At 42.2% G+C, this 12,699-nt stretch overlaps 4 protein-coding genes across 6 annotated transcripts in view; 2 read left to right on the plus strand and 2 right to left on the minus strand.

Annotated features, from left to right (window-relative positions):
* The window catches only part of LOC126568217 (26S proteasome regulatory subunit 7), a 277,427-nt gene that overhangs the window by 238,762 nt on the left and 25,966 nt on the right, over positions 1-12,699 (minus strand). The window lies entirely within an intron of this gene.
* The window catches only part of LOC126568448 (uncharacterized), a 271,865-nt gene that overhangs the window by 177,711 nt on the left and 81,455 nt on the right, over positions 1-12,699 (minus strand). The gene's annotated exons all lie outside the window — the stretch shown is intronic.
* Positions 602-8,036, plus strand: LOC126568356 (serine/threonine-protein phosphatase alpha-2 isoform). Of its 2 annotated transcripts, XM_050224819.1 has the most exons (7): positions 602-739; positions 1,421-1,552; positions 3,504-3,720; positions 3,918-4,203; positions 4,283-4,430; positions 4,532-4,597; positions 7,988-8,036. In XM_050224819.1, the coding sequence occupies exons 1-7, from the start codon at positions 685-687 to the stop codon at positions 8,023-8,025; spliced, it is 942 nt and encodes a 313-aa protein (XP_050080776.1). In that variant the 5' UTR covers positions 602-684; the 3' UTR covers positions 8,026-8,036. The 2 variants fall into 2 exon arrangements, with proteins under 2 accessions (XP_050080776.1, XP_050080775.1); XM_050224818.1 differs by lacking the exon at positions 7,988-8,036 and having other exon boundaries at positions 4,532-4,720.
* LOC126567643 (protein takeout) lies at positions 11,676-12,649 on the plus strand. Its single transcript, XM_050223862.1, has 4 exons — positions 11,676-11,769; positions 11,843-12,089; positions 12,155-12,438; positions 12,498-12,649. The coding sequence occupies exons 1-4, from the start codon at positions 11,676-11,678 to the stop codon at positions 12,647-12,649; spliced, it is 777 nt and encodes a 258-aa protein (XP_050079819.1).

The raw sequence follows: 12,699 nt of genomic DNA on the forward strand, positions 1-12,699 counted from the left end.
TTTTAGTGCGTACACATTTTTTCTCCTGTCGCCCGTCAGGAAAAAGGAAAATTTCTTTTTTCCGCGGCATCTGCCTAACTCGTGTGCCCTTCACCCACTCCCCCCGCACGTGTGTGTCGTCGGCATCAAAAGTTGAGACAAAAATCCCCAGGGAAAAAAACGCTGTCCGCGGTCGGATATTTCAACCTCAAAAATCTAGCGCAACGACTAGAGCGGATAGTAGAAAAGAGTTTCGCGAAGAAGAGCAACAGCGAAAACGGAAGCAGTCGTACGGGAAGAAAACCAACCCAGCCAGCCATCATCATTCGGGGCGATACGCGCGCGTATGTGTGTGTGTATGTGTGACTGTGTTGCGCCGTGTTTTTCTTCGCTCGATTGTAGGAAACTACAGCGCAAAGTCACCGACGACATTGCAAGCCTGTATCGCAGTAGTCGTCGCGGCAACGTCAGGGCGCAATAGTACCGTTTGCCGTTCTCTGCGTTGACAAACTTTTACATCCGTACGCTGGCTTGTAAAAAGGATATAAATTAGCTGTGTGGAAAGTGCGGAAGGAAAGCAAGCTTCCAAAACCTTTCAATCCGCAGCCCTATCCACCCCGCCCCGGTGTGTGTGAGTGTGTGTCCGACGACCCGTCCCGTCATCATTGAGCGTAACTGAGAGTCGTATTCGTATATCGATTCAAAATGTCGGACGTAGAGTTATCAAACATAGACCACCTCATCGCGATGCTTTTAGAAGGTAAATTTGTAAATTTTGCAATTGTTGTTATAGCTGTGATTTTCTTTTAGTGCAAAACAGAGGCATTACGCCCTGTTAGGGCCAACGCCCCCCCTCCGTCCCAGTGCTCGCTCGCTCGTCTGCGTTCTCCGGTGTCTACTTTTGAGGTGTTATGTGAAGGCAGTGAAGACGATGTGTAGGTACCATTACGCTGCAGTGTGTAATAACACGGGAAAATAGTAGTATGACCGTGCATATGAAATGACCTATCTGTGTCGCCCAGCTTCGTGATACCGTGATGATGACGATGATGGTCAATCTTGGGCCCAGTGCGTATGCTTGTGGTTTAAATTAATAACATACCTTCATCGAATGTGAATCCGCGAATATGTTGTATTTGTGTGTGCGTGTATGTGCGCGGTATGAACAAAAATTTCGTGCGTGCTTTTATGAGTCAGTGTAGAAGATTTCAGTGCTCTGAAGATGACAGAAAAAATAGAGCGAGAGAGAAAGAGATAGAAAAAGAGAGTTAGTGAAGGAACGAGCGAGCGAGTGAGCGGGAGCACACCGGAGAGAGAGAGAGCGGGCTGTAAAAATGCGTGCCTGCTGCCGCCGCTCATCTTGGCAGCCCACCGACAGTGTCATCGTCTTCGTTGTCGTTTTTTTGCCTTCTTTCTGATTTTCATCTATTTTTCCCAACAGTTCGCGGTGCAAGGCCGGGGAAAAATGTTCAACTGTCGGAAACGGATATACGTCTGCTATGCCTGAAGTCGAGGGAAATCTTTCTCTCCCAACCGATACTGCTCGAGCTGGAAGCACCGTTAAAAATCTGCGGTAAGTTTGATGCCGACCGACCAGGGGGGAGTGGGTGGGTAGGTCAGTGTAACCAAAAGGGTTGCTGTTTTTTTTTTGTTTTAGTAGAAGAACTGAACCAAACCCTTCCATCTACCGGGGAAGCGAATGAGATAGGTGAAAATGAGGTTTTTGAATACGCCTGTCTGACGTATCATATGGGGCAGCTTCATGCGCGTACGAAGAAAATTCGGCCATATTTGTTTGTCTTCACGACGATGCCGTTTTTTTTTCTTTGTTATTGCTTACCCCCCCTGCTTACACACACACACACACACATATATGCACAGCCGGTCGGAATGCTAGATGTGCCGCCGGTGTGTCCTTTATTTGATCCTTTTTTCCACTCCCTAGAAACTGGAATATATTTGGATTAATGGTGTGTACTTACTCCACAAAACATTAAATCGAAAAGGGCAAACACACACACACACAGCCAAAAGTGGCAATGTTTCGAGGGTGAAGTAAGTTCTAACGACGTCCTCAACCTTCGCCCTTTACTGCACACACGTGCTTCTTCGATCGATCATGCTCCCCGCCGCCGCCGCCGCCGCCGTGAGTTCGCACCATCGGAAAGGTGTTGCTCTGAACCGGTCGCGATAGCGCAATTACAACACTCCAACACCCTAGTAGAGCAGCATCGAATCATATCTCTACGCACACACTTCCCTTTATTGACACGTTGTGTTGCGCTCGGTGCCAAAAACGCATTCGCCTGCTCTAGATATAGTTAACGGATTAAGAAGGTTGTCCCGTAGTTAGCTACAGCGTTGGGGTACCGCTGTTTGCACGAATGAAAATGAAAGTGTATTTGTCGCAGAACAAGCAAAGTACACCATTGCTCTCTAGCGACTGATTCACGGTCACTAAACTCGTACACCGTATATCGGCGAAAGGGATGATGCACTGAACGAACTACAAATTTTTAACACATTTTTACGATGAATGAGCAGAAACTCGACTCCTTTCAGAGCAGAAAGCCCTCTGGAAGATTAGCTCTTTGCGTAAACCCCAACTTAAGATAAACGGCTCGTTTACTATCCCTATCCCTTAAGCTGGGTTATCCCTGAAACTAGTCTTCATTATGCAAAGATAGCAGTCGGTAGACATTTAGACAGATATCTAGTGGCTCAAAACAAGTGAATGGTAAAATCAGACCCACGGGAAAAGCAGGTTGTATTTTAGCAATAAGTCACAAAAGCTAAATAGCCTTTGGCTTTTGGAATGGAACAGATTCGATTGCAACTTCGTGGTGAGGCCCACAACAGGTGTACAGCCAATTTTGTCACATAATCAAAACTGCAAAGATGGCACTAAAGGGTCGACTATTGCATCAAGAAGTCGGTACAAGCGGAATGGATGCAATTTTTAGCTTTTTCATTTCGAAAATAGCATCTAAATTGGTGTTCATCTCAACGAGTTTACAGGCAGAAGATTAAATCGAATGCTAAAAATAAGATTGATCGATCATGGGGTGTCATTTTGCTGGACTCAGACTTCAATATCCAGCAGAATAGTATTGCTGCACAATTGCTTTTAAAAAAATCAATAAGGAGACTGTGCGGTGTTAGTGGTATTAAAAAATTACCGCTAATTTAACTCAAGGAAGTCCGACTTGCCAGTAGAATGCTAATCAAGGTTGTGTTTCTACAGGAAATCTTTAAATTCCACCTTCGAATAACTTAAACGGGGAAGGGTGATGGGTACTAGAAAGCCACACGGACCAGTGATAAGGAAGCTATAAACAAAAACATAGCAATAGTAGCGTACGTTATCTCTAACGATTCGATTCTCGATTGTAATCAACTTGTCCAGTCCACAAATTTGCTGTGGGTCGAGCGATATAATTGGATTGGTTCTGGGGGGGTAATTAAGCTGCATAGTTTTACGTATCGTTGGTCATGTATGAATTTATATATTTCTTATTTTTCAGGTGACATCCATGGTCAGTATTATGATTTGCTGCGTTTGTTCGAGTACGGTAGCTTCCCGCCAGAGTCGAACTACCTGTTCCTCGGTGATTACGTCGACCGGGGAAAGCAATCGCTCGAGACGATATGCCTGCTGTTGGCGTACAAAATCAAGTATCCGGAAAATTTCTTCTTGCTGCGCGGCAACCATGAGTGCGCCAGTATCAATAGAATATACGGGTAAGTAGTGTTGTGGGTGCAGTGAAGGAAAAGACTCTTGCTCGCACATATCGATCGAATCTTATCGAAAAAGAAGCGAACTGTAAGAAGATGGTTGGTGGTTGATGGCGTTATCTCTCGGGGGCCCTATGTATGTGATACACGAAATTCATGAAGCATTCTTCTTTTTTTTTCTCTCTATCTTCACTTTTGGCTAGATTTTACGATGAATGCAAACGGCGATACAATATCAAAATGTGGAAAACGTTTACCGATTGCTTCAACTGTCTGCCGGTAGCAGCGATCGTGGACGAGAAGATTTTCTGCTGCCACGGCGGCCTCAGCCCGGACCTGCAGTCCATGGAACAGATTCGACGCATTATGCGACCGACAGATGTGCCCGACCAGGGGCTGCTGTGCGATCTGCTGTGGTCCGATCCGGACAAGGACACGAACGGTTACGGCGAGAACGATCGTGGCGTGAGCTTCACGTTCGGTGTGGATGTAAGTATAGGACAAAAATCCTGACCTTTGTATGCGAATGGAACAGAAGCTCAATTTTTCGTTTCATTTTCGTTAACAGATCGTGGGCAAATTTCTAACAAAGCATGACTTTGACCTTATCTGCCGGGCACATCAGGTGGTGGAGGATGGTTATGAGTTCTTTGCCAAGCGGCAGCTCGTAACTCTCTTCTCCGCACCGAACTATTGCGGTGAATTCGATAATGCCGGTACGTAAACGAGAATGCACGCACAATGTGTGTTTGTGTCCGATTGAGATTGACTAATTAAAATTAATTTTCTGTCCCTCCCCTCACACACATACAAACAGGTGCAATGATGTCCGTCGACGATACGTTGATGTGCTCGTTCCAAATTCTGAAGCCAGCCGATAAACGTAAGTTCCAATATGGTGGCCTCAATTCCGGACGGCCAGTTACACCACCGCGAAACTATAGTAAAAACAAAAAGAAATAATTTATCAAAATAGTACTACTTCTATTACAACAACAAGTACTACTACTACTTCTACTACTACTATTAAACAAACAAAAAAAAGGAAGCAAAACAAAACATACTACAAAATTACGTACTACCAAACACTTGTGCGGTATCCGTTCTGTTGTTGCATCTCCTCCCCATTTCCGCCCTTTCCTCCCGCCCTTCCTCCCGCTACTCTACTTTCGGAGATGGGAGGGAGTTGTCCGGTGTTTCTCCTTTCCTATTTAATTCCTTATTGCAAAAAAGAAAACCACCCCTACATTTTATAAAACAAAAACTTGATCGACTGACAATGCAGTAGCAGCAGCAGCAGCAGCAGTAGCAACGGTGTCCTAGCGTGCCGTGATATTGTGAAACGCATAAACACATGTAACTTTGATTATATTATATTAAACCGCTCCCTCCCTAAGCAAGGATTATTCATCACAGAATTATAGCTACTGTGCGCGTGTGTGTGTGTGCAAGTTTCTAAGCGGCACTAGCACACACCACGACTTAGCAAAGAAGTCGAAGAGAGGAGGGACAAGGAACCTAAAATAGAGACGTAAAATACACACACACACACAGAGAGGTGCAATTGTGCAAAGGTAGGAGGACTAAAGGACCGGAGAGAAAGGAATGGCAAAAAGAAGAAGAAGGGTCACAGGATGTCCCTTTTTGGTTAGGAAAAAAAAGCTACATTTGGATTATTCTGTTACACACTACACACGACGACGATTTAGTAGAGAGGAGGGAGAACTGCGTGATTGTTGGCAGCGTACAGCACAACAAGCAAACAGAGTTTTGCAAGGGGATAGCGTTCAAGAGGGGAAGGTAAGGCGAATGCTAACAATTCGCTACCATTTGAAGCAGTTGTAGGCAAACAGTAGTAGCACGAGCGCGCGAGAGAAAGAGAGGGAGAGAGAGAAGAATTGCAAAATCGGATCGTTTCTGAATGATAATTTAATTAGAAACACTACTAGCAGTTATACCGACGAGCGTACACAGTGCAAGAGGAGGAAGAAGAAGATGAGGTAAATAAACATACAAACAAAAATATGCATGCTAACAACACATGATAACAACACACAAACCAACATGATGGTAGATTTGTCAGTTGATCGATGGATGGGCTTTACTACTACTACTACTACTATTATTACTAGCGATCGACTAGCTGCTCGCTCGGGTATATGTGTCTCTGTGTGTCCGCATTTGAACAACACTTGGTGAATCTTAAATGGGGCATAATAAGAATTTTCTGATTACAAATAATGCAACCAACAAGCAGCACACCGCTACTTCTTTCCAAAAACAGCGCAGCTGATACACAACTAAGTCTGTCTAGCGCGTGCGTGTTTGTGTAGGCGCACAAGAGAAAAATCATCACAAACAGCAGCAGCAGCATCGGCGGCAGTACCGTGTAGGGAAATTAGTTGAGATTTTGAGACACATTTAATCACACCCTTCCACCAATAAAACCTGCCCCCTCCAATATAATAAGGCCTTTGCTCTAAGTGAGTTTTCTCAGCTCGGTTCTGCGTCATCTGCGCCATCATCTCAAGAAACATCCACACAAAACATTGATGATCGGTGGTGTTTTGTTTCCTGGTCATTACGGGCCAATTTATTACGAAACGCAGCTCAGTCTCCTCCAGCGCGGCAGTGTGTGTTTGAATAAAGTATCGCCCGAAGCTTAATTTGGAACCAACAAACAAACAAAAACCCAGAATTTTGTTGTTGCAACAATGCACAACCTATGTGTGAATGAATGTAAATGAGAGAAATTATTATTCTTTATTTATTTTTGCTTCCAATTGTGTCAAAAAGAAAAAAAAACCTTCACATGAAGTGTTGTTGTTCTCGGTATGAACGAGCATCCACACATGTCCACACAAAACAATCTATCAATCCGAGGGCGTTAGAGTGAAACTGAAGCTTATTGTAGCTTTTGAACGATTCCTTCGAGATGTTGGTTGGGTAGAACATGCCGAAAGCTTCTCCCGAAACCGAGCAATGATGATACTTCTCTTGCAAAATCAAGATCGGGTATAGTGGATTATTCATCGATCTAATAACCGTGCTATTCCGCCCCACAATTTAAACTAAATTCTGGATTAGAAGGCAGAGAGAAATGGCTGGAATCTACAGATTCCCGGGGGGGTTGTCAAACGACGGCACACATCCAGTGGCGAGATGCAGTTATGTACAAGTAATAGATCAATGTCACAAATAATATCGATTTGTTGAGATATAAATCACCAACACATGACAAAAAAAAAACTGCTAGAAGAAAATAAACATGAAACACACACACACACACACACAAACACATAAGTAAGAATCAAAATTTTAAAACAGCATAAATAAAATTGTATCACACAAAGAAAAAATAAGAAAACCAATGGGAAAAAAAGCAAAAACACAGGCGATCTCTCAAGCGAGAGAAGACTCAGTTTTTTTCTATTAAGCTCTCTCGAAGCATCTTTCTTTTCTTTTTTGTATTTCTTCTTTGCAACGAATCGTTGTGAATTTCTGATTTTTCCTTGTTTTCGTTTGCTCTTACTTATAATTTTTGTTCCGGATTAGTTAGTTAGCGTGTTAGAAACTCTCTTTTGTAATTACTCCCTGATTTCTTTTCAATCTTTTCGGCCTTAAATTGTCCTAAAATAGCGATATAACATACATTTTCTCTAGGGATTGTTGTACATGTTTCGACAGCTTTTCTCTTCTCCCAAACTCCTCTGATCGTGATTCCCCCTTCGTTTGTGTGCCATTTGTTTGGATGTACTACAGGAATTCCGTCCTACCGTCTTGCTAACTAACGTTTCCAACGCTCACTACAATGCAAGTGTCTGGATGTCTAGGCCAATGTGTGATTGCGAGATACACAGGATTCATCTGTGAGCTAGACATGTTCAAAACATTTGTCTGGACTCTGCTCAGATTGTGAAATGATTTGGACAAGGAATCTCTGAAATGGCTACTAAATTGGTCCACATGTCCGTCAGTTTGTTTTGCCTACATGATCGTACGCAATTTAAACTTTATTTAAAGTGGACATTGTGTATCTAAATTATTGTTTGATATGTAAACAACTTGTGGACTATTGTGTATCTCGAATCATGCATCATGCGCTTTATGATATCCGCTTAGCCTTATTTCTTCTATAACACTGCAACAATATTATTGATCCCTAGCTAAGTAGTAGCACAGCCATCATTTGTCGCCCCTTACTTAGCTTTACATCACACACTAATGCAGCACCATTTTTCCTTTTTTGTTTGTTGCCTATATTTCGATGTAGGTGGCTTTCAGAAGCTCATCAAAAGCAGCAAATTTTAAAGAGATATAAAATGAAACCGTGCGATGGAAGTACAATGTAACGGAAAACCGGATCCTTCTCTCCCGCCCACCACTCCCGGGTGGACGAAAGGTGGAATGTAATGGCCGATAAGAGTTAGTATGAAGAAGATGCTGATGATGCTCGTTGACTGACGGTTGCATGCACTTCCCTCGAAATGTTGAAGAATCCCGAACAACACCACACGCACACACCAACCACGAAGATCACGACCACCAAATCGCTGGACGCTGGGTGGTGGGCTGGTGTCTCTTCTCTTCTTTCTCGGCACCACACCACACAGCAACACATCACCAGCAACAAACAGCCACCAAGGTTCCACCAAGCGTTAATATGATTTTCTATTCGGTTTTTTGTGAGTATTTATCTAGTACACACTTCCACGTACCTTTTATCCATGATTTTCTTCCTATGCTTTCGTGTAATATGCCTATTTTCCGTTTTTCTACTTTTTGTTTTTAAATTACAATTACGGTTCCGTGTGTGTGTTGTGATGATGATGTGGTGGCTGTTAGTGAGTGTTGTGTGTGGTTGGTTGGTTGGTTGGTTGGTGGCTGTTGTCCATAACAATTGACTGAAGTTCCGCTGTTCTTTCGGATTTAAAATTCAAAAAAGCGCTTTCTTTGCGAAATTTCTATCCCCCTAAAAAGGACAAACCAGAAATGATGCTACTCAAACTGACATGAAATTAGCAGCTTTTTTTTTATTCCTATGTAAAACCCACCGAAGTGTTATCTGTGTGTGGTTTTTCATTTGTATTTTGTTGCTGTTACTTTGTGTTTTGTAATTTTTTCGTACGTTTTGTGGATTTCTCTATCATTTCTTTCGTTTTTCCTCCGTTTTCTTGTGTTTTTTTTTTTTTACTTTCCTTCTGTTATCATTACTGTAAATATTTATTTTGATTTTTTTTTAAACTATACTAAGAGCAGAAAATTTAAGCTGTTGTTTTAGCAGTTCTTCAAGGCGTGTTGCTATTTTGTCTATATTTAGCTCACATTTTCATTAGTATTTTTCATTCATTGCTGAGCTGCTGAACTAAACTTAAAAAACTGGTTAAATAATTGTTAAAATCTTGAACTATATGGAGAATCTCTTTGGATCATATTATAGCCTTCTCCATCTACTTCTCTTGTCTTCTCTCTATATTACCTCAATGTAAAAGCTAATCGTTTTTTTCCTCCCTCTTTTCTGCCCTTTTTTTTACTGTTCGAAGCGAGTTTTTTTCCCTTTCCTATTGCGCTTCTTTTTACTGTTGCTTTTTTGCACCGGCATTTTGTGTGTTGTGTTTGCTGTTTGTATTATGTGAGAAAACAATTCTTTTCGCATTGTTTCCCGCGTTGTTGTCACTCTACCAATCCCCCTCCCCCCCTCTGTCGTCCGGTAAATCGATTTGTGAAGCATTTATCACGTTTCCTCCCTTAATTTGCAGCAGCTCGGTTCGCAGGATGCGCTTGGTGGAAGCGAGATCTCCATCCATCCCCTTTTTAGCACAAATGCATAACAACATATGGGCTTGGGAGCGTTATTCTACCATTTTTCCTTACTTCTGTGCCGTTGTATTAAGCTTTGAATGAGTATTTGATTATTATTTTAGGATTATTGATGGAATCGTTTTTCTTTGTTTCAAAATTTTCTTGCTGATCACTCTGCCATTGAATATTGTTTTCTATAGTTTAAAAAATTATAAAAGTATTACTCACCACACCGTTTTTCAAGCTGTGTTCGGCTGTATGATTTTATTATCGTTTTTTTAAAAGAAGCTACAGTAATTGAAAGAATGAGATAGTGTAATCTTTCCGGTAAGGATTAGATGTTTCCCCCACACACGATACAGAATTCTGTGTTTTTAGTCCAAAGTTATCTTGCAAGGTGAATTTCCTCTTCTGATAAGAGTATAAGCTTCGAGATAAAGCACCTCGTCGCCCTGCGTATCTGTGATAAGCTTCCTTTGAAAGAAAGAAAAAACATATCTGCGGTTGACCGTTCAGGCATTCCGAGACATAGGCGGCGCAAATGTAGTTCCACGCTGATGATAAATTTCCCTGAACGTCTGCACCAGCTTCCAGACTATTGTTATTCCATTGGTAATTCTTTTTAGCAGTGTTTATGTATCACATCTGTTTAAGGTCACACCGCCAAGCGTTGTAGCTGAAGTGGTTTCACCCGCCGTTTTTGGGCAGGAGAACCCGCTAAATAGGTAAGCAAGCGCGGTCACACATGAAATTTAATACGACAGCCACAAAAAACGCTTCAGTCCCGGTACATATTTGCATATTCAATCATACACTGTTATCATCAAACACAAACTACGTCAATTGCGGCAGGACGCGGCATTGCGTGTGTATGTCATAAATATTGTTATTCATATTTCTTAACCATTGCTCGTGGTATGGCAGTGTCGGATTAAGGGTACTCTTGCCATACGACCTAACTATTTGGAGGTCCATAAAGTATAATTAATCAGCGGCGTATTTAGCCTTTCAGAGTGGACATTGGGGGCCTTTCAGAGTGGACTCTATCACATTGAATCTTATGTTCGGTAAGTGTCGAAGTCGTCGAAGGTAAGTGTTTTGATAGAAATGTGAATCGGATTTTCTGAGCTCTGTAATGGGATTTTAGCTAATTTTCTCTACATTTATTAGTATTGTTTATAATGGGTTTTGGAGGTAGTAAAAAGTCAAAACACGTTGTGGAGATGTTTGTAAAAGATATTAAATATTTAAAATTGAAAACGCACGTAATCGCAATATAAAAATATTATTTTAAGACGAAAAGAACATTTATGTTATGGTCCCTTTTAGAATTTTTAAAGAATTTGCTGCTACCTCCTAGCCTGGTATGCTCTCCTGTAACCCGTGATCAAATTTTTCAGCATAGAAATTTCCTCATTTTGCGCTAATTTCCTACCAAGAGCGATACTGGTAGTAACAAGAGAGCATGCATTCGAGGAAGCAGTTATCGTGCTTCCAATTTTAAATTTTAAATTTTTTAATATTTTAAATAAATTTCAAATTACAAAAAGCACTAAACATCGATTTACAAAGCATAGTACTTAACAAAGATGCGAGATTGAAGCAACTGCAATTGTTTCCTCTCCAATCGAAGGTAATAATAAATTTTCTTTATAGAATTTCGAACCTAAATTCTACAAAGCAGCAGCAGCCTCGATGCACTCGATCATCGAAAGAGTTATTACTGACTGCATATTAAATACGTCTGCCAAGGATCACTCCAGACGGAGTGTCAATATGCACTTGCACTTGCTCTTTGCTGTGCTATGATTGATCTCCGCCAACCTGCTTCACAATACGCGTGCCAGTGACGTGCTTGCCGGGAGACTAAGCCGGCACGGACGTGATGTGTTGCTTAATTAACCTACCAACTCTTCGACATGGTGGTCTGAATGCGTGTCAGCGCAGTACCATCTGGCGGCCGAAGAATGGCAGTATCTTCCGGGTTTTTTCTTTCCATCTCTCGCACTGCCAGCCAGAAACAAAGGGAACTGGTGCTTTTGATCCCGCCTGGGTGCGTTCTCTATAAAACGATCGTTCGGAGGACAAAAAGGGTCACACTTCATTCCGACCGTAGAATAGACAGGATCGTTTGCTTTGAAGTGATCGCGTAGGTAACAATGATGGCTAGAAACACATGGCACATTCTGCACTGTTTGGCGTGCATTTGGTTCCTTACGTTGGGGATCACCATCAGCGAGGGAAAAGATTTGCGTAAGTACAGCGTTAGTCTTGCACGGGGAATTTCCTTTCGCTAATGGCTTGCTTTTTCCCCTCCATTTTTCAGCTAGCAGTTTCGAAAAGTGCCATCGAAGCGATCCGCAGTTTGATCAGTGTCTAAGGAGTGCGGTTAATGGAGCGATACGGTTGCTAAAGGATGGTTTGCCAGAGTTCGGAATCCTGCCATTGGAACCACTAGCGGTGGATTCGCTCGTGATAGAGCAGGGTGAAGCTTCATCGCCTATAAAGCTGAAGCAACACTTTACCAACGTACGGTTAAGCCACCTTACGGAGTCGAATATTCTGAAGTACCGGTAAGCAAAAGAGCAAAGAACTGAAGTGTCCTAGAAATAATGTATTTTCTTTTCCCTAATTTTAGAACTGATCTCAAAAAACTCATCATCAAAGCGGAAGCAATCACACCGCAAGTCCAGTTTGTTGGCAACTACACGATGGACGGTCGGATATTGGTGCTTCCGATCACGGGCAAGGGTGTAGCGAACATCACACTCCATCGGCTAAAGACTCATCACGAACTTATTGGTAAGCTCGTCGAACGTAACGGTGAGCAGTACATGCACATCCGGAAGTATCTAGTCCACTTCGAGCCGAAGTTGGTAACGTTCCAGTTTGGCAACCTCTTCAATGGAGATGAACGGTTGGGTAAGAAGAACACGCAAACACACCTCCGGAGATATCTACTTGATTTTTATGATTTTTAGGAAAAACCATGCACCAAGTGCTGAACGACAACTGGGAGGTTGTGTTTCGGGAGCTGCGCAGCTCGTACGAGGACACGTTCGGCTACATCTTCAAAAAGATTTCCAATCAAATCTTTCTTAAGGTACCGATGAATAAAATTTTCCCCGAGTAGTAGTATTTAAGGAATTCTAAAGGTCTAAAAGCTAATGCACAGGAGAGTGG

Source organism: Anopheles maculipalpis, chromosome 2RL, assembly GCF_943734695.1.
Source record: "Anopheles maculipalpis chromosome 2RL, idAnoMacuDA_375_x, whole genome shotgun sequence".
Classification (NCBI taxonomy): Eukaryota; Metazoa; Arthropoda; class Insecta; order Diptera; family Culicidae; genus Anopheles; species Anopheles maculipalpis.

Bases quoted from the DNA above. Each gene is read 5' to 3' on its own strand.
- LOC126568356 (XM_050224818.1), top strand. From the start codon at position 685: ATGTCGGACGTAGAGTTATCAAACATAGACCACCTCATCGCGATGCTT. The intron at 1,553-3,503 runs GTAAGTTTGATG...CTTATTTTTCAG, and splicing joins AGCACCGTTAAAAATCTGCG to GTGACATCCATGGTCAGTAT. The intron at 3,721-3,917 runs GTAAGTAGTGTT...ACTTTTGGCTAG, and splicing joins AGTATCAATAGAATATACGG to ATTTTACGATGAATGCAAAC.
- LOC126567643 (XM_050223862.1), top strand. From the start codon at position 11,676: ATGATGGCTAGAAACACATGGCACATTCTGCACTGTTTGGCGTGCATT. The intron at 12,090-12,154 runs GTAAGCAAAAGA...CCCTAATTTTAG, and splicing joins TCGAATATTCTGAAGTACCG to AACTGATCTCAAAAAACTCA. The intron at 12,439-12,497 runs GTAAGAAGAACA...TATGATTTTTAG, and splicing joins CAATGGAGATGAACGGTTGG to GAAAAACCATGCACCAAGTG.